Source organism: Pocillopora damicornis, chromosome 8, assembly GCF_964200805.1.
Source record: "Pocillopora damicornis chromosome 8, jaPocDami1.2, whole genome shotgun sequence".
NCBI classification, from domain to species: domain Eukaryota; kingdom Metazoa; phylum Cnidaria; class Anthozoa; order Scleractinia; family Pocilloporidae; genus Pocillopora; species Pocillopora damicornis.
The window spans coordinates 15,142,733-15,160,212 of record NC_142677.1 but is presented as its reverse complement, the minus strand read 5'-3'; the positions used below and the strand labels follow the sequence as shown (position 1 = coordinate 15,160,212).

Sequence of the window (17,480 nt, the reverse complement as noted above, 5' to 3'; positions counted from 1 at the left end):
GAAGACCGCACCGTGAACAGGAGATGTAATAGCAGTGCATGTGTTTATTTACAAAACATAAATTATCGTTGTTAAGAAGAAAGTACCGGACTGGCGCGTCGTGCGATTAGCGCGCGCGCTGAGACATTTAACGTTAATCAGTCGTAAGCAAGTTACGCTTACGATTTCTCGCGTGTGTGTTGTCGTAGTTTTAGTCGCAGTTTTTAGCCGCAATTTAAGTCGCAATTAGTGGCAGTTTTTTGGCGGCATTTAGTCGCATTGGGAGATTTTCGTTATCGCTTGTGTTTTCCAGTTTAGTCGCATTTAGGAGGTTTTCGTTATCGCTCCCGAACAACTGTGTGTGGGAGGACTTCAAAGATGACCAACTTGAAAGTTTTGTTATCGAAATCACCAGACCGCATTCCAGGCCTTTTTAAATAAGCATATGCATGGTATAGACCGCCAGGTTCCCAAAAAGAAATTGTTAATCGATTTGAAAACCCGGTAGATAAAATTGATTTAGAACGCAAGGATTTCTACCTGCTCGGAGGCCTGAATTGTGACATGTTGCATGATCGGTCAAACAACCATACTTCGTCGCATTTAACGAACATATTTGATATTTACGGATTGTGTCAAATGATTTCTGAACCAACCAGGATTACACTAATATCACGAACATTGATTGGTCTTGGTTCATCTTGGTATTAGCAATCATTCATTTGTGTTCATGACGATAAAAACGCGCTCTGAACGTGTTGATTCGCACTGCTCTGTTGAAACTCGCATTTTTAAGAATTTTAACACCGACAAGTTTTGATATGACTTCGTGTAATAACTTTGGGATTTAATTAGCATGTTGACGAAATTTGTAGAAAGGTATCTTCCGCAATAGGTTTTTTTTAGACGTATCAGGCCTCTAACCTCCGAATCTACTGCCATACCAGTTAACAACACCCAGATCCAACCTCAATTTGATGACTGTACTTTCGTTTGGGACATGTTATGTAGTCAATTGAGCAATTAACTACAAAAATTACAGAACCGAGAAGCCAGAGCAATTTTAAAGGCCGATTACGATACAAGCAAAAACCTGCTTCTCGAGATACTTAATTGGGACAGACTAGAAATAAGGACAAAGAAACAAAAGACGATAATGATGTTTAAACCCCCAAACGAATTAGCTCCAATGAACTTGCGGGACCTATTTAACGAGCGAAGCACAAACTATGATTTGCGCAACTCTTTTTGTAAACTGACGCAGCCAAGGCCGCGTATTAATTGCTTAAAACGCAGTTTTAGTTACCGCGGGTCTCTTATGTGAAGTCATTACCTAAGAACGTCAGAGAAATCAGATCAATAGGTGAATTTAAAAAGCGAATTAACTGTGTATTTGAGTCACTGGGATTCCACTCGGCAATCTTGTAAAACAGTATTTTGATAGTTTTAACCAATTTAATTTTGTAAATAGATAGATCTGGACGCTATTGTTTTTAATGAAGATTTTTTATCGAGTGTAAATAAAGATACTACCATTACTACCGTATCCGTTGCTTCTTCTTTGGCTCTCCCTTGATCCAGCTTTTCTAAAGCAGACCTCTTCACCGGTTGAACCTTCTTCTGTTTCTCTTTATTCCACGGAAACATCGAAGGAACTGCATTGGCCTTCGATCTTTTTTTATTGGAGTGTTTATTACTAAAATCATCCAAAGTAAAGTGTTCGCTGGAGATTTTGATATGGCGATTGTCTTTGAAAGATCGCGATCTCTTTTCATTTCCGTGATTCAAACAAGGGAGAAGACTTTTAGAATTTGACGGCAGTCCATGAAACGAGAGATCCTCTCTCTGTACGGCATCAAAATGAGATTTTATTAAAGAGGAACTTACCTCCACAATGTTTTAGATTTTATCCTTGTTCATTAAATTGCTCATGTCTAGAATTATCTCTCGTTTAATATTCGCTCTATATTCAAATATAGAGTAGTTAACCTTTTAATACACCCGCAGCTAGCTTACATGTATGCGTAAAATTAAACTGCTAGTGGCTAGTTTTATGTGGCTGAATTATTCTTATGTAGGTTAGGTCGCAAGCAATGTTTCGTATCTTCTCATTCCTTATCCTTTAGGGAACTTTATTAAAAACATTTTGGGTTGGTTGCGATGTGCCATTATTGTTATTGCTATTACTCATTATCAATTTTAATTAAACTTGCTGTCTCTCTTTTATTTCAATGTAACAGTAAAACTAATTGCTTCTTTGCAAAGAAGACGAACAGCTAAAATCCTTATCACAATTGTGGAAGCAGTTTTCTCCCCTCCCCCCCTCCCCGGTCAACGTTGATGAAAAAACATTTGGAGGGTACCGGCATGTTTCAGCTTTCAGCAAAACATTACGAGGGTTGGAAAATTCTCCACATTGAAATTTAAAGTTTTGTTTCCTCGATGTCACATTCGTCCGTCTCGAACCATCTTAGCTACAGGACTTGACTGACTTTTTCTGATTATCACGTAGCAAAGACTAATCAAATTATTTCCTATACTAGCATAAAATCCATAAAAATTAAGCTTCCTTTTCCATGTGAGTAGAGTAGCTCTTGCACATCTGTAAATACTACAAAAGTGAGCCAAGTGATTAAATAGTTAGACAAACGACTCTACTGATTGTTTCTAAGTTTTTCCAGTATACTCTTGTGAACGGGGCTAAGTTCCAACCAGCTGTCGAGTTCATATTGAGTTCATATTGGGTTCTGATTGGCCATGTGGTTCTTTCAGTAAGAGTGCCAGAGCTCTGCGGAACCTGTTGACATACAAGTGAACAAACTGTTTCCATCGTTGGATTATAAGCTCCTACTACTGTACGTTATCAGTTTAGAAGTTGAAGGATATGCTACACGAAAAAAGCAGGAACAAGGGGAAGAATTTCTCTTTATCAGATTAAATCAAGATTTGCTTAAAGCTTTTTAAGGCTGAAGATTTCAAGACCACTCTTTAAACCAGGAGTAGGGCCTTCAATTTCTGCGTGGAAACGAAGTCCTCCACGAAAACGACCTCCGCCTACTCCTCGCTAGACAAATAGGAAAGACATTTTGATTGAGAAGCTACAGGAAGAAAGTCTGGAAACTGCAGGAACTTCTATCGTAATTCCAAGTGCGATATCTTCAGCTTCATCGACAACAACAGCAATTGATTTAGAATCTTTGGTGACAGAACCGGACTCTTATTTCACCAAGCGTCAATCCGTAAAAGATACCAAAATTTATGAACTAGAAGACCAGATTGCTGAATTGTTAACCAATAACAAGAAATTGGAGGAAGAGGTTTCGTTGCTGGAAGAAAAATGAAAACTCTGTTGTTTTCACTTGAAAATATCAAAACAGACTCTTCACTTCTAATATTTTACACTGTTTTTCCAAACTTCCAAACGATGATGGCTTTATTTGAAATCCTGGACCCTTGTTCTAATGGAGAAAATATCAATTATTGGTTACCTGGTAAAGAGACTTTCAAGTCTAATAGTGATGTGAGAAATTAGGGAAACAGGGAAGGCCAAGATTTTTACAACCATTATATGAGTTTTTTCTCACAATCTGTAGACCCAGACAAGGTTTTGCTGAACAACATTTAGCCAACTTATTTCATATTTCTCAGTCGACTGTCAGTCGAATTTTTATCACATGGATCAAATTCATTTTCTTAACTCAAACTATGCCAAGTAGTCTTCTTTTAAAAAGTGAACTGTTTAGTTCTTGTGAGCATCAAACCACTTTGAAGGGACCAGGAAGGAATTTCACCCAGGGGGTCCTTCACGTTTATTGGACAGTTGTACATAGGCAGCATATCAGACAGGAAATGGTTGGGCGCAGTGGTTTTCTAAACCTCCGTTTTTCTACAGGGGACTCTATAATGGCTGACAAGAGTTTCACCATTGAAGACATACTTCCCCTGGGTATTCCCTAAAGGTAAAGAACTTTTTAATTTTTGAAGGAGTAATTCCTCTTACTATGCCAGTTTGGCATTGTAAATCAAGTGTGTTGTGTGTGTGTGTGTGTGTGCCATGTTGTGTAATATGCAAGATCCTATAATTACATAGCAATGGACAGTGATAGTGACTAAAACAAGATGGCCCTAAGATAACAGAAATTAGCATCACCAATCTCATCAACATCTCTGTGCATGCATATAAATTATGAAACAGATTAGATCATCCCTCGCTTGATAGACACAAAGTGCAGTTCACTCGAAAAGATGTTTATGTCCAATTGAAACAATATTTACATATTTACGATAAAAGTTCATACACTTTCTATACTTTCTTCCTGTAGCTTCTAAATCAAAATTTCTATCCTATTTGTCAAACGAGGAGTAGGTGGAGGTCGTTTTCGTGGAGAAATTCGTTTCCACGCAGAAATTGAAGGCACTACTCCCGCTTTTAAAGACGCCACATGCGTTAGAGTAGTCTTGAAATCTTCAGCCATAAAATGCCTTGAGAAAATCTTGGTTGAATTTAATACAGAGAAATTCTTCCCCAAACCCCTTCTTATCGGGTGAATCCACTGTTTTCTCAGGTTTTCTTCGGTTGGAAATCGGAAGTAAGAAATATTGGCATCAGTTACTTCGACTCGACATCCCTTCTTCGTACACAGAGGAACACAGCAATGTGTTGGCATTTCTGAGTTGTTATTCACAAGAAAAGACTAGTTACGAAGTTTCAAAATTCCAAGACTTTCCTATAGTCTCCTGGATTTTCTACCATAAACGATAATAAACTAAAGAAGGCCAATATTTTGGGTTTGAATTACCGTAAAAAGGAACTCGATAATCAAATAAAGTTTCCCTTTCGTTGAGTGGCCTTTCGGACCTAGTTTTCTTGTATTCAAAACCAGGCCGTTTCGAGAGGGCGCCATTTATGAATTTGTTGTATACCTTTGATAAAAGTGGTCCGACTTTTATTTTGAACACCTAGTGCAGCCACAAATTTAGAAAAAGAAAGGACAGTTTAGAATAGAGCTGTCTTCCTCCGCTTATGCCAAAACAGGATTCGTCAATGCTGGTACACAGTTTGACGAAAAGATTTAACCTTGCATGAGTCTCTGTTAGGATAAGAATTACATGTCTTCCTAAAATTCCTAAAGCCAACTTTTAACCCCATACCTCACAGACTGAACTTACCTTGGAGTCTTCAAGGCATAAATGATAGGATTCACCATGCTGTTTAGTTTCATGAGGAAGAACGCGAGGAAGTGAGTCCAGCTACCGCGGCGTCTCATTAGGTTGTGTAATAACATTGGTATCACATTCATACAGAAATACGCCAACACTGTTAAACCAATTGTCCTCGCGGTCTTTACGTCGTTTCCGATTCGAATTTTTGCGGAGAAGAAAGTCGAAAAACGCTTTCTATGATCACGCACCTTAACACAAATGGCCACTCCTAATATTAGCATTAAAAAGAATGGAACCAAAATTCCAGGGATGATGAAGTGTCTCCCGAAAATTTTCAAGTAGGTCATCCTGTATACCAGCACTGGAGCGTCGCCTAAATCAATATCCAATCCAAGTGTAAACATACCATATGTGTATAAGGCCGCGAGAAGCCATACAAAAAGTACCGCTACCTTGGCCTTTTTCTTTGTTTTCCACGCATAGTAATGTAAGCCGTGCACAATGGCCCCAAAACGGTCCATCGCCTGTGCCGTGAGGTTGAACACGGTAAGGTATACAAACAATACATACCATGTGACCAGAATCCAGGAGATTAAACGACCCTTAAGGAAGGGCACTTTACAAATGTACCACAAGATGAAAAGAGGCATGTTGGTCAGTGCATTGAGAATGTTAACAGCAGCTAAGTTGGCGATGAGGATGTTGGGCACTGTTCTCAAAGTTTTAAATCTGATAAGTAAGAGGCAAATTGTGCCGTTTCCAACTATAGATCCAATCATGACTACAGCAATCATGAAGATATTTGAGATTCTTTGCGAATCACGACATGAATGTAACTGAAAAGTTTCATTCATCGTTTAAGACTGTTCGTGCAGGTCAAACCCCGCCAACCATAAACTGCAAATGATGATAACCTCTCCTTCTATCTTCACATCTGAGGTTCCCTTGATTACTTTCGGGATTTTTTCTTTCTGATTTGATGCTTCCTAAGACCAAGGAACGAGAAAATCAGTGCTCATTTCAGACATTTTTAGTTTTCGACCTTCAATTGTAACGTTTGCTCACAATTATAAGCTTGAGAAACGGGAAGCGGGCTAAAGGAAGACACGAAGTGTTGTCAACCTTTAAGAATAGGGACCTTAAGCATCGTCAACGAAATGGCACGAGGACGACGGGCGAAAGTAAAATTTTCCCACGCGAGCGTTCTGCGCATGTGCGATGTTGTCAAAACGTCGTCCAGCCTTCGTCGACGACTGAATCTGAGCAGGTTTTACGTTCTGGTGAAAACGTAAGTAAACAACTAAACTTTTACATGCTGATAATCATCCATTTCCACCTTTTGATGTAATGATTGCTAGATGTATTGTTTGCGGACCAGCGGAAGTCAAATGTTCAACAGTTTAGCGATTTTTAACAAACTAAAATGACTTTTCTTTCAGAAGCATCCGAAACCATGGCCGGCCACATTTATACAGCTGAGCAAGAACCATTTTAAAAGAACTGTAAGATTTTCTGTATCTCTTGCCACCCCAGGCAAGCGCATAGCTGTCCTATAGCCCTGCAGAATATTTCAGTTTTTCCGAATCTTTTCCCCTTTTTTAACTACGTACAAGGCCTACAAAAATTAACATTTGGTGCCATGCATTTATCAGGTCTGCCATCGCTTAAAAAGCTGGTCATATCCCTGCTTTAAAGCTGGTGGCCTGTACTGTTTTGTAACTTACCAACTGGGCCACATAGATTTCCGATCAAGCCATTTGGCAAAGCAATGCTTTGAAATTTCAGGGCATGAACCCTTTTATAGCCATTGTAAAGAAGTCGCTGATGTTCTCTAGGTCTTGATATAGGCCTAACGGTACCGTCAATAAATCCAAAACAATTGGGCAGTGGGGCTCCCCTGGCTGTCAGAGCATCAACGTAAGTCTGCAGGTTGACAGGGCTGAGGACCTCATGATTCCAGCTTAGTGCTCTGTTCCCATGAACATTATACACATAGTCAATAGTGTGATTGATGATCATGCTAAGAACTGGAACAGATTTAGCGAACCTATGGATCATGCCTCTATATCTGCATGGGTATGAAAGCCGCTTTAGCAGCATGCAAAGACCTTCTCATCACAAACAGAGCGCTGACTGCAGGTAATCGTGTTTGGGATTTGCAAAACTTCCTTCAGAATTCGAATATCTAGTTTTCCAAAACGAAACTCTGCGAAACTCTCAGACTCATCAAGCTCTTTCAGGTCAAAAGGTGCGTACGAATCGTACGGAAAGTCGAGTTTTTTCGATGCATAGAGGTCGTACAGAACAAATTCATCATCATCGAAAAAGCCATCGTTGTGATTAATTAGAAGCAGATTTCGGACGTTTTTGAAAGCCATAACAAGAGCAACTCGTCAGAGAACCAAAACTCGTCGTCGCCTCAAAACAACACACTGCTTAACTTTCGTTTTTCCCGCCGAGAACGAAACCCTCGACCCAATCCTCCTTGGGTTGCGAACCTCGTCGTCGTGCATTTCGTTGTCGATGCTTAAGGTCCCTAATATAACGCAGAACCTATTACGTTTAATACACAAAGTAGCATTCCAGTTTCTCTTCCCAACTAATTGTTTACAGAATATCTATTTTTTTAATAATAAAATTAATAATACGGTAGCTCTGTTAGGCATGATCATCAGGTGTAGAAATTAAATTTACTTTCGCCGCAGCTTCGGTAAAATTGAAATCTTGCTAACGACCTAAAAACAATTGTATTTATGACTAGACGGTTTTAATTGTTTGCTTGTAAAAGTATAACAGGTAAATGTATTCTAACCCGCCTTCCAGAACTAAATTATGGAGTACTGAACTCCCGCTAAAGCAATCTCGCTGAACTGTAACTGTCAGAAGAGCGCATCTCTTTGTTTTGAACAACATGCTTACAACATGACGAAACAGAGAAATTCTCCTCAAAAAAAGAAGTTTATCACGTAAACCGCGGTGTTATACAAAACGTCACTCGCCTTTGTGTCACTCGGTCAGGTTGATGAATGAACGGCAAAGCCTTTACGATTCTCAGTACAAGGTAGTTTGTCGGAACTCTCTTGGATTATGGCGGCTAAAACACCAAAAAATCCTTATCGCTGACAGACAGTGAGGTTCAAACTCTCCTAGAAGGTGAAGAAAACCAAGATAGGAAAATAAAAACCGAAAGTTACCTATTCAGTGGCTTTGGTGTTGGCATTTCTAGCCAATGAAAATCGACAACTGAAAGATTTGCCAGTGACCGATTTTGGCCGTTTACCTGAAAGACTTCTTACGGACAAAGTCAGTAAATAATAATTTTGTGAATCGAGAATTACGACCATTGTTGTTTTTGTAATCACGATTCAACGCATTTTTCGATCTTAAGATTTAGTGAAAACAAAACACGATTGTTATTCGGGGATTGTCGATTAATTTATTTTCATTCATTAACGAAGTCAGCTTTCCTTCTCAATAAAGGGCTATTGTGTTTCTATGATAGACACAATAATACATGTTTTTGTAATCATGATTCAACGCAGACATGATTTTGAATCACAATTCAACGCATTTTTACATCTTAAGAGATACCACCAACGCACTTTACGATTGTTATTCGGGGATTATCGATTCAATTATTTTCATTCATCAATGAGGTCGGCTTTCTTTGTCGGTAGAGGGCTATTGTGTTTATATGATAAACAAAATAATACATGGTTGCTTGTAGATATGGAATTTCTCTTCTCGTGTTCAACCCGACATCTCACTCGTTCGCGGTGCTTACTCATGAACTCTCGAGTTAAACGCTCGAAGAGAAATTCCATATCTACGCGCGCCTGTGTATTATGAATTATTCTCTATGTATCATCATATATCCAATTTTACACGAACGTGCTGAATTTTTCCTCTTAATTCATTAAGTGATGTGCCATGACTAGACTTGAACTTGTTGAGAATGGCTGACGAATTTCTTCTTCCACTTAATGACCTAAGTCAATATGGACAGTTCATAAAAGAAGTCCTTGAGAGCCAAATGTGGGCGATCACCTTTTTCGTTTCCTTGCTTAGTTTGTTTCTGCTTTTTTTTTTCTTCCTAATATCGGCTTGTAAAAAATACATTTAGTACATTAGATGTAAATGTCTTGAAGGGCAGGCAATTTTTTTTTCTCGCCAAAAAGAGTTAAACACTTCATTCTCGATGAGATATCTGACCATGATTGAACTAAAATTACCTGATATGGCTCCAGAGGTACGCTGTTCGCATTGAAAATTCATTTGGATTCGTTTCCCGTTGAACCAATAATTTGCGTATCCTGAATTCATTTGTGAAATTACTTTGTCAAAGGGCCTTCTGGTTTTTTCTTCGAATTTCTTACATGATGAATTTCTTATATGATGAATGATTCATGTACGGTAGGCCCTTGAAAGACGTCTTATGAGGTGTATTTCTGTCAAACATCCAACTCCGTCGCTTTTCAAAGGTTGTCATTAGGTTGGGTTTTTGCTTCCAACTTATCTCGAATTCCCAAAGAGCGAAACAATTCATAGAACAGTTCTCTTAAAAAAAAAGTTTGTGACTAAACAAAGGAAAAACTGTTGTAAAAAATGCACTTTAAAATGTTAATTTTTTACTTCTTGGCTTACATGGAATTATTTTTCATTGCAGGTGTTTTGTGCACAACATACCACAGTCTCAACTGCTCTCGTTCTTTCTTCAAAGAAACGTATTAAATAAGGAAAAATAATAAGGACTTCTTTCTGTAAAATATTTTTCAGTGAATACAATATATATTTTACCTTGCCGTTACATTATTCTGAATTCCTGCTCTTTAGCGTTCCCTGTGCTGCGCAATCGAAAATTCGGGATGGTAAAGATAACATTGAGAAGTTGGCCTCGGGTAAAGTTTAAAACAACGTCATATTAGGCGGACGTCAATAGAAAGTTAAAACTACTCGCTCCTGATGCTAACTATGATTAGCACAATTTGGTTTAGAATGTTGCGTCAAGGTGGCTTTGTCAAAGCGGCCTTTGTCAATTTGCATCATGCCATCTGCGTCTAGAGTATTTCTCTGCTTAAGTTCTCTATTGTAACATCCCCTAATCATGTCTGAAAACATATTGCTAGTTAACGCTGAGAAAATTTAAGATGTAAAAAAAATTACTTTACTTACTTCATATTTCAACTTTATTCCTACACTTGAACGAAACACTAGACAGCTGCAACCTTAACATGTCCAGTACAAATGTTCTTGTACAAGGTCTTCCACCTCAAATTATATGATCATGTGAATTTTTACTCTAGAGGAAGAAACTTAATGACAGAGCGGTTACACAGTTTTAATTTTCTTTTAGAAGTGGCTTTATTTTTCTTCAATGGATAGATTCCAAAACGTAAGGACATCTGCGTGGTTCACAGACAGCTTCATGTTTTGAAATCTTCAAGTGATACGAAGTGCAGGATGAAAGGCAAAGAAGTTACTAGATTTTTTTGAGAGGTTGACAGCGGAAGACAGTTAATGATTATTCTAGGCATGTGTAAATAAAGCCTGAAAATGAAAATTGCCACCAGCGGGAATTAATATTAATAACGGTAGCAGAAGGAAAAAGATGCTACTTCAAGGAAATATTTCATAACCTCAACTTATACGCCCTCGTAGAAATTCTGTGTAAAAGAGAAATAAATATATACTTTATATATATGAGGATGAGGATGTTAGGAACTGTTCTTAAAGTTCTGAATCTGATAAGTAGGAGGCATGTTATTCCTTTTCCTACTATAGATCCGACCATGACTACAGCATTCACCAAGACTTTCAAGATGCCCAGCAACTCACGACATGAACTCGTTAAACAATCCTGTTTATCCTTTACGTCTGTGCATCTTAAGTAAAACCCGTTATAGCGACGCTTGATCGCCGCTAGCTGGACCGTACGAATCTCACTGATCGACACAACAAATATCGCCCCAATTTCTTTCATGGAACGCCTCCTTTATTAAATGTCGTATTTGACCGTGAAGCTAAAAATAATTGATTCACAAAATTAGGGACAAGAAATTAGCTATAGAAACACTCGAGGTAAATTAAACTTACATTGTTGCTGGATCTGGCGAGAGTTGACACAAAAAAGACCTTTCCTTCCTTCGATAAAAACGACAGACAATTTCTTTCTATTAAACCACGAGTGCTTGCGAAATCGATCGAATTATTGAATTGCACAATAGATCCGTTCTGTTTGGAAATGCGATACCACTTACGGAACGCGTGACGAGGCACCTAGTGTGACTTTTACAGATTATTAATTAAACGATTACTAAATCAAAACAAGGGATAAACCCGTGCCTTAGGGGCACTTACACCCGTAAAAAAGGAAAGAGTTTCACTCGATCTTCACAACTAAAGTTGTCTTCCCGCAGGCCGGGGAGACAACTTGTGAAGATTAGTATCTGTGCATATGAAATAAAACCACAAAAGAAATAAACTTCGCTAAGCGACTTTGAACGTACATATTCAGTAAACGTCGAGTTGACGTTTTTAAACTACGCAAAGAGAATTTATCATCAAGATTTTAACAGATGAGATCTGGGTGTGAAACATATCCACTTTCGAAGATAAATTCCTCGTTGTGGAGAATGTTTGTAGAAACTCTGTGTAAAAGATAAATGTTACTTTGCTTTTCATGGCTTAGGTAACCTTAGGGAAATCTTTAGATTATGGATCAAAAATAAATGTAAACGATGAATTTCGTCAAATATGGGTTTTTCCAATGTCCACGCTGGTGAACTGTATCCTAATAACAATCTCAACCCAATTCTTGTTACATATTCAATAAACGTCGAGTTGACGTTTTCAAACTATTACTGCTGTACAATGGAACAAAAGTGATACGCAAAGAGAATTTATCATCAAGATTTAAACAGATGAGATCTGGGTGTGAAACATATCCACTTTCGAAGATAAATTCCTCGTTGTGGAATTGAGATCCATCCGATTCTTGGAAGCCATCTTTGGCTGGGACTTGCCCAAAGGTTCCTTCAAGAACAGAATAAACGCCTTACGAAACCTGTGGAAAAAAGGACGTGTTTACTTCTTGCCTGTATTTAACAGAAAGTTCTAAAAAAATATGCGGTGAAACAAACTTGATTTGTAGATTCAGTCATTCAAGCCTCTACTAAATTTATATTTGATATGGCCACCAACGATAAAAAGAAACAACATCCTATTGTTATTGTAAAATGAAAGATCAAGAGACAAAGTCAATGTCAAAGTGCTGTTACTTTTTTTTGTATTGCAAATGAAATGGTAACAAGAATAATCACAACATGAATATTTACCGAGGAGTCTTCAGAGAGTAAATGATCGGATTTGCCATACTGTTTAGATGATTGAGAAAGAAAGCGAGGAAATGAGGCCATGAACCGTGAACTTTAGATATGTTGTGTAGCAACATCGGTAATACACCCATGCAGAAAAAAGCAACTACAGTCAAGCCGATCGTTTTTGCTGTCTTCACGTCATTTTTGGTCTGTTTTCCCGTAGAAGAGTACGCCGAAATGCGTCTGCTATGGTTATGCACGGTTCGCCAAATCGTCACCCCCATAACTACCATGATCGTGAAAGGTACAACATACCCTGGAATGATAAAATGCCTTCCAAATTTCTTCAAATAATGTATTCTGTACAGAAGCACTGGGGCGTCACCAAGGTCGATGTCCAGTCCCAAAGTGAACATTCCATACGTATAGGCAGCGGAAGAAATCCACACAAAAAACACTGCTGTTTTTGCCTTTTTGATTGTCTTCCACGAGTGATAATGAATTCCGTGGACAATGGCTCCGAAGCGGTCCATTGTAAGCACCGTCAGATTAAATACGGTGAGGTACATGAAAAGCACGTACCATGTCACTATGAACCAGGAGATTGCACGTCCTTTCAAATACGGAACTTGGTATATGTACCACATGATCATCAGTGGCATGTTGGTCACTGCATTTAAAATATCAATGACAGCCAAGTTTACAATAAGGATATTGGGAACTGTTCTCAAAGTCTTGAATCTGACAAGAAGAAAGCAAATAATGCTGTTCCCAACTATAGAACCAATCATAACGATGGCAATCATGGAAACGTGTAAGATTTTATGCGTGTCGTAGCTAAAACTCTTCCGCGCTGTCTCATTCATGGCTCATTTGCATCCGCCCAAGACAGCTCAAATACATGTATAGCCTATCCGGCTGGATGAAAGAAGATGCCAGCATTTACGTCTATGCTCGTGGCTTTGAATGCTGAAAAAGATAACGCACGATTTATGAGCTCTTTAATTAACAGTGTCAATCTACGTCTTTTAGGGTAATTTCCTGCGAAGTATGGCTGATTGAGAACGAAAAAAATAACAGCAATCACTTTTCATTGAATCATATTGGATGGTGAAGTTGCCCAAATTCCCAGTAGATGCTTCATCTTTCAAAATATAGGAAGTAATTTTCGAACTGAATGATTCTGAAAAGAAAAAACGCAAACCCGTATTTACACTTCCTACAAATCTATTAACGTTTTTCATAAAATGTATCCTAATCTAAACTTATCGCTTTCCGCCAACAATTTCCTTCTTCGATGACGCGATACTAACCTTATGAGCCATTTACACCGTAGAGATGCTTCTGATGAACGACGAACGAAAACTTGTTAACCCTTTGTGAACGAAGCCTAACAAAAACGTTACACTAAAACGTACGTTTTCTAGTACCTGCTTGACGAAAGTTCAACTGCGAATAAAAGCCACCTGAATTTATCTATCTTTCAAAGCGTTTGGGACAATAACGAATACTCTTTATACCATGTCCAATTAATATTCACGGCTCCCATTCATAAAGGTTACATCTAAAATCCAACTGCATGTGGAGATACAAATTCAACAATGAAAAAGGGAGATGATGTAAACTGCATTTGAAATGTTTTGAGATAGCTCTACGAAAATACATTGCACATGCAAATGAAACGTGGAAATGACCCGAGGAAATCATTTTGAAGTTGCATGTGTCAACTTGATTGATAGGATTTTTATTGTATTTATAGAGACTTTAGCGATCTCGAATTTGCAGCTGCTAACTTGACAGCTGAAATTTGGGAATTCTAAAATAAAGGTGCGTTTCCCTTCTGCGATGAGATTGTTTAAAACTTGCCTCCTGAACGCAGACTATTTTGGTAAATCAAAAGCGATAACAAAGGATATGACCCAAAATCATAACTAGAATAAAATGACGAGATGAAATATATTATGAACGGCAATAATTGCTAACGTGCTTGCTCCTGTCGTGTTTTAAAGAACAAATAATTTAAGATTTAAATTACATAGCCGCTTTAGTACTTGTTCGCTGAATAAATTGCTTTTCTTCAATACAATCGCCACAAGACTCTGCCTATTATGCAGAGTATCACGTCTGAAAACTATAGGTTCCTATCGGTTCAACGAAAAGATACATGACATTTCTCACATAATTTGAGTTTAAGTTTAACCCTTCGTTAATCCTGGGTTTGAAGAGTGTTTAATCAATTTGCATTATTATCACCTTAATCTTCCTTTGAATCAGTTTTAAGCAGAAAACCGACGCTGTTTTGGCTTCTCAATAACTCCGCATGATATGTAATATTTCCATTCATATACGCATCAAAAGACATAAGAGTAAAAACATAGTTATTAATTTTACCACGATCACCTCAGTCGGGAGCGTTGAAATGGGCACATTTTCAGGCGAAATCCTACCAGAATAATTTAGAAATTACAGCTAACAAAAATAAAAAAAATACCCTTCTCTAAAAATTGAATAGAACGGTGAGGACCGGGGCATGAAACTCTGTAGAGTCAGTTTCGCATTTTCATTATTGTGCTCCGCTGAATGCTTAATCAAGGGCCCTCGACAACTTGTGCAGGACGGCTACTAATTGTACGAAGATGTCTCTAGAAGATAGCTTCTTGACCATTATTTCACAGAAGTTTGACATGCCCGCAAGTGTCTCAGTTATCAGGTAATGCGTTTTAATTGTTTCGGAAACTTTTTAAACTCACTTAATTTTAATCTTAAGGTTATTGGGGTGTCGTATTTCCCAGAAAAGTCCGAGTCCTTGTTCATGCTAGTTTAAAAAAAGGAAATTTGTCGAGGAAAAGCTTGACAAGTGGCGAAACTTGCCAATGTGTGTGGGTCAACAAAGAAAACTTAAAAATAAATTGTGGGCGCCCAAAGGTCTCATTTTGGCAAAAAACAAGGCCGTAAAAAGTATTCGCTGTACTAATTTTGCTACATCCCTCCATTTACAGAAATTATGGTTACGAGAAAGCTTTTGGAGCATAGAGTCAAACAGATATAAAGATAGAGACAAAAAGAAGACTGAGTATGGAAAAATCTTCAATTTGTTGAAAAATGAGGTCCCTGGCATCGATTTTTCCTCGCTTGAAGGTGATAGATAATTCTTGCGATTGTGTAGCTTTTTTTTTGTGTCAGTCTGTATTAAAGGAATCATCAGATATGGTTTTCTGTTCTTGTAAGGTAAAATGCAAAGTCTGAACAAGTTACAGAGAAGAGTTAGAGAAGTAAAGAAGTCCTAAGGTACTGGAAAAGGTCATTCGATGAAAACCGCAGGATCAGCTTTGAGCGAGATTGTCAAGGGAGCAGCTAACTCATACAAGTAAGATGACAAATAGGAGATCTCCGTAAGAGATGTTGCCAATTATAGATGAGCAGTAAAAAAAACGTGGATGTACAACGTCGTGTGAAATTAGCTGTCCAAGTAGCTGTATTTTAAACAACAGATTAGGCAGTGCAGCAGCAAATCTCCCAATCTGCAGCTTATTTCAACTTTAATATATAACAAGAAAATGGCAATAAAACTAACCATAGCTTTTAGTGTAAAGGCTTTTTTCTCAAAAAAAGGGTTCCTTGTGAACACCAGTGAACCGCTATGTGCTCTTTATATAAAATAACTAAAAGTCTGCGTCATTAAAAAATAGTACTAGGAACTGTTCAAAATTTAATAGGGAGACTGCAGTCTTCTCGCTCCTGCAGGGCCCTGTTGTTCGAAGGGCGATTAGCACTAACCCAGGATTTAATTTTAATCCAGCTTTCTATATTTCTCTGTTCAAAAGCCGTTTTGGGATAATTTTCCTAATTCTTTTTAGACATTTAAAGCTTTCAGATCTGAAATAAAAATTCATACTTATCCTGGGTTATCTTAACCCAGCTTTGAACAACCCGGCCCTGGAGCCTAAAATTCGTGACTTCCCACTGATGACTTCAATGAACATTTTCAAGAATACTCATGAGACGAGTGAACTTTATCCGGCAAAACAAAACCATCGATTAAAAATTTTTAACCTGGAGAAGCAAAGCAGAGAAAGAAGCATACCTAACAGCATTTCCTTCAAAGAACTGGAAAGAGGACAAAGTAACAAGTAAAGAAGGGAAGAAAGATCACTCGCTGACAAGCTGCAATGCATGTCTTTTATTCGAGTCTCTAATACAATGTACCTTCCCTTTAAGTAAGTTTTGCAGAAGGGCTAGGAAGGGAACCCTGACTGAACTCAATGAAAATGTCAAAAGGCACTTTCATCAGGAACCTAGGGTCACAAAAAGGAAATTATAAAGCATCGGAGAAGCAAGATATGCCCCTTAACATGTAAAATGCAAAGAAAACTTTCAAAAATGACCCAGATATGTTCCCCGAAAGTGGTCTTCAAAAGAAGCCTACACCTTGTCTTGTTGAGTAGAACACCCAGCCCTTTATCTTTCTAATTAAAGAGAGTTCATGCCACGAAACCGTCATGAACTTTTTGCTATCATTAGTCATTAGTAGGATTCTGACATGCCACATTTAAGGGTATCTAAGAGACAAGTAGACCCGGATAGAAATGCCTCTTGCAAGCAAGAAAAATTCCCTTCCAAGACAACAGAAAGACCTCCAAAAAAAGAAGATGCATTTTAGAAAGAGCTCGGTGAAAATGAGATTCGTGCAGAGCTAAAGAAGATCCGTGATGATAGCAGGGGAACACACGATGAAATAAAAAAAAAGGCTGAGAGGCTTTCAGCGGAAGGAGCATTGGCTGATTTGGCACGACCCGGCACTCAACCCGATACAGAAGCTACAGTTCAACCTAGCTTTTTATTATTTGCCACAACAAAATAAAGGGGAAATCATACAATTATCAAACATTATTTTCACTTTCGTCGTACCGTGTTTAGGCCAAGCTAAAAAGATCAAATCAATTCAAAGCACAAAAAGTAACACCTTACACATTATCCTGGCTTTGAAACCCGTCTATCTGGCTACAGGGTTGCCAAGAATGA

General features: G+C 38.2%; 2 protein-coding genes across 5 annotated transcripts; both read right to left on the bottom strand.

The window, feature by feature from the left end:
• Nucleotides 1–1,827: 1,827 nt before the first annotated feature.
• On the bottom strand, nucleotides 1,828–6,124 carry LOC149041587 (kappa-type opioid receptor-like). The gene is made up of 2 exons (XM_089213784.1): nucleotides 5,149–6,124; nucleotides 1,828–2,776 (listed from the first exon to the last, which is right to left on the bottom strand). The coding sequence occupies exons 1-2, from the start codon at nucleotides 5,994–5,996 to the stop codon at nucleotides 2,704–2,706; spliced, it is 921 nt and encodes a 306-aa protein (XP_089069910.1). The 5' UTR covers nucleotides 5,997–6,124; the 3' UTR covers nucleotides 1,828–2,703.
• A 5,510-nt stretch (nucleotides 6,125–11,634) lies between these two features.
• On the bottom strand, nucleotides 11,635–14,154 carry LOC113676463 (kappa-type opioid receptor). 4 transcript variants are annotated; one of them, XM_027193123.2, is made up of 3 exons: nucleotides 13,772–14,154; nucleotides 12,477–13,427; nucleotides 11,635–12,205 (listed from the first exon to the last, which is right to left on the bottom strand). In XM_027193123.2, exons 2-3 carry the CDS (start codon nucleotides 13,322–13,324, stop codon nucleotides 12,055–12,057), a joined length of 999 nt encoding a protein of 332 aa, XP_027048924.2. In that variant the 5' UTR covers nucleotides 13,325–13,427; nucleotides 13,772–14,154; the 3' UTR covers nucleotides 11,635–12,054. The 4 variants fall into 4 exon arrangements, with proteins under 4 accessions (XP_027048924.2, XP_089069907.1, XP_089069909.1 ...); XM_089213781.1 differs by having other exon boundaries at nucleotides 13,889–14,124; XM_089213783.1 differs by having other exon boundaries at nucleotides 12,774–13,427; nucleotides 13,889–14,119.
• Between the last annotated feature and the right edge of the window lie 3,326 nt (nucleotides 14,155–17,480).

Coding starts and splice junctions, on each gene's coding strand:
- LOC149041587 (XM_089213784.1), bottom strand. CDS start 5,996: ATGAATGAAACTTTTCAGTTACATTCATGTCGTGATTCGCAAAGAATC. Junction 2,777..5,148: donor TATGCCTTGAAGACTCCAAG/GTAAGTTCAGTC, acceptor GTATGTCAACAG/GTTCCGCAGAGCTCTGGCAC.
- LOC113676463 (XM_027193123.2), bottom strand. CDS start 13,324: ATGAATGAGACAGCGCGGAAGAGTTTTAGCTACGACACGCATAAAATC. Junction 12,206..12,476: donor TACTCTCTGAAGACTCCTCG/GTAAATATTCAT, acceptor TTTTTTCCACAG/GTTTCGTAAGGCGTTTATTC.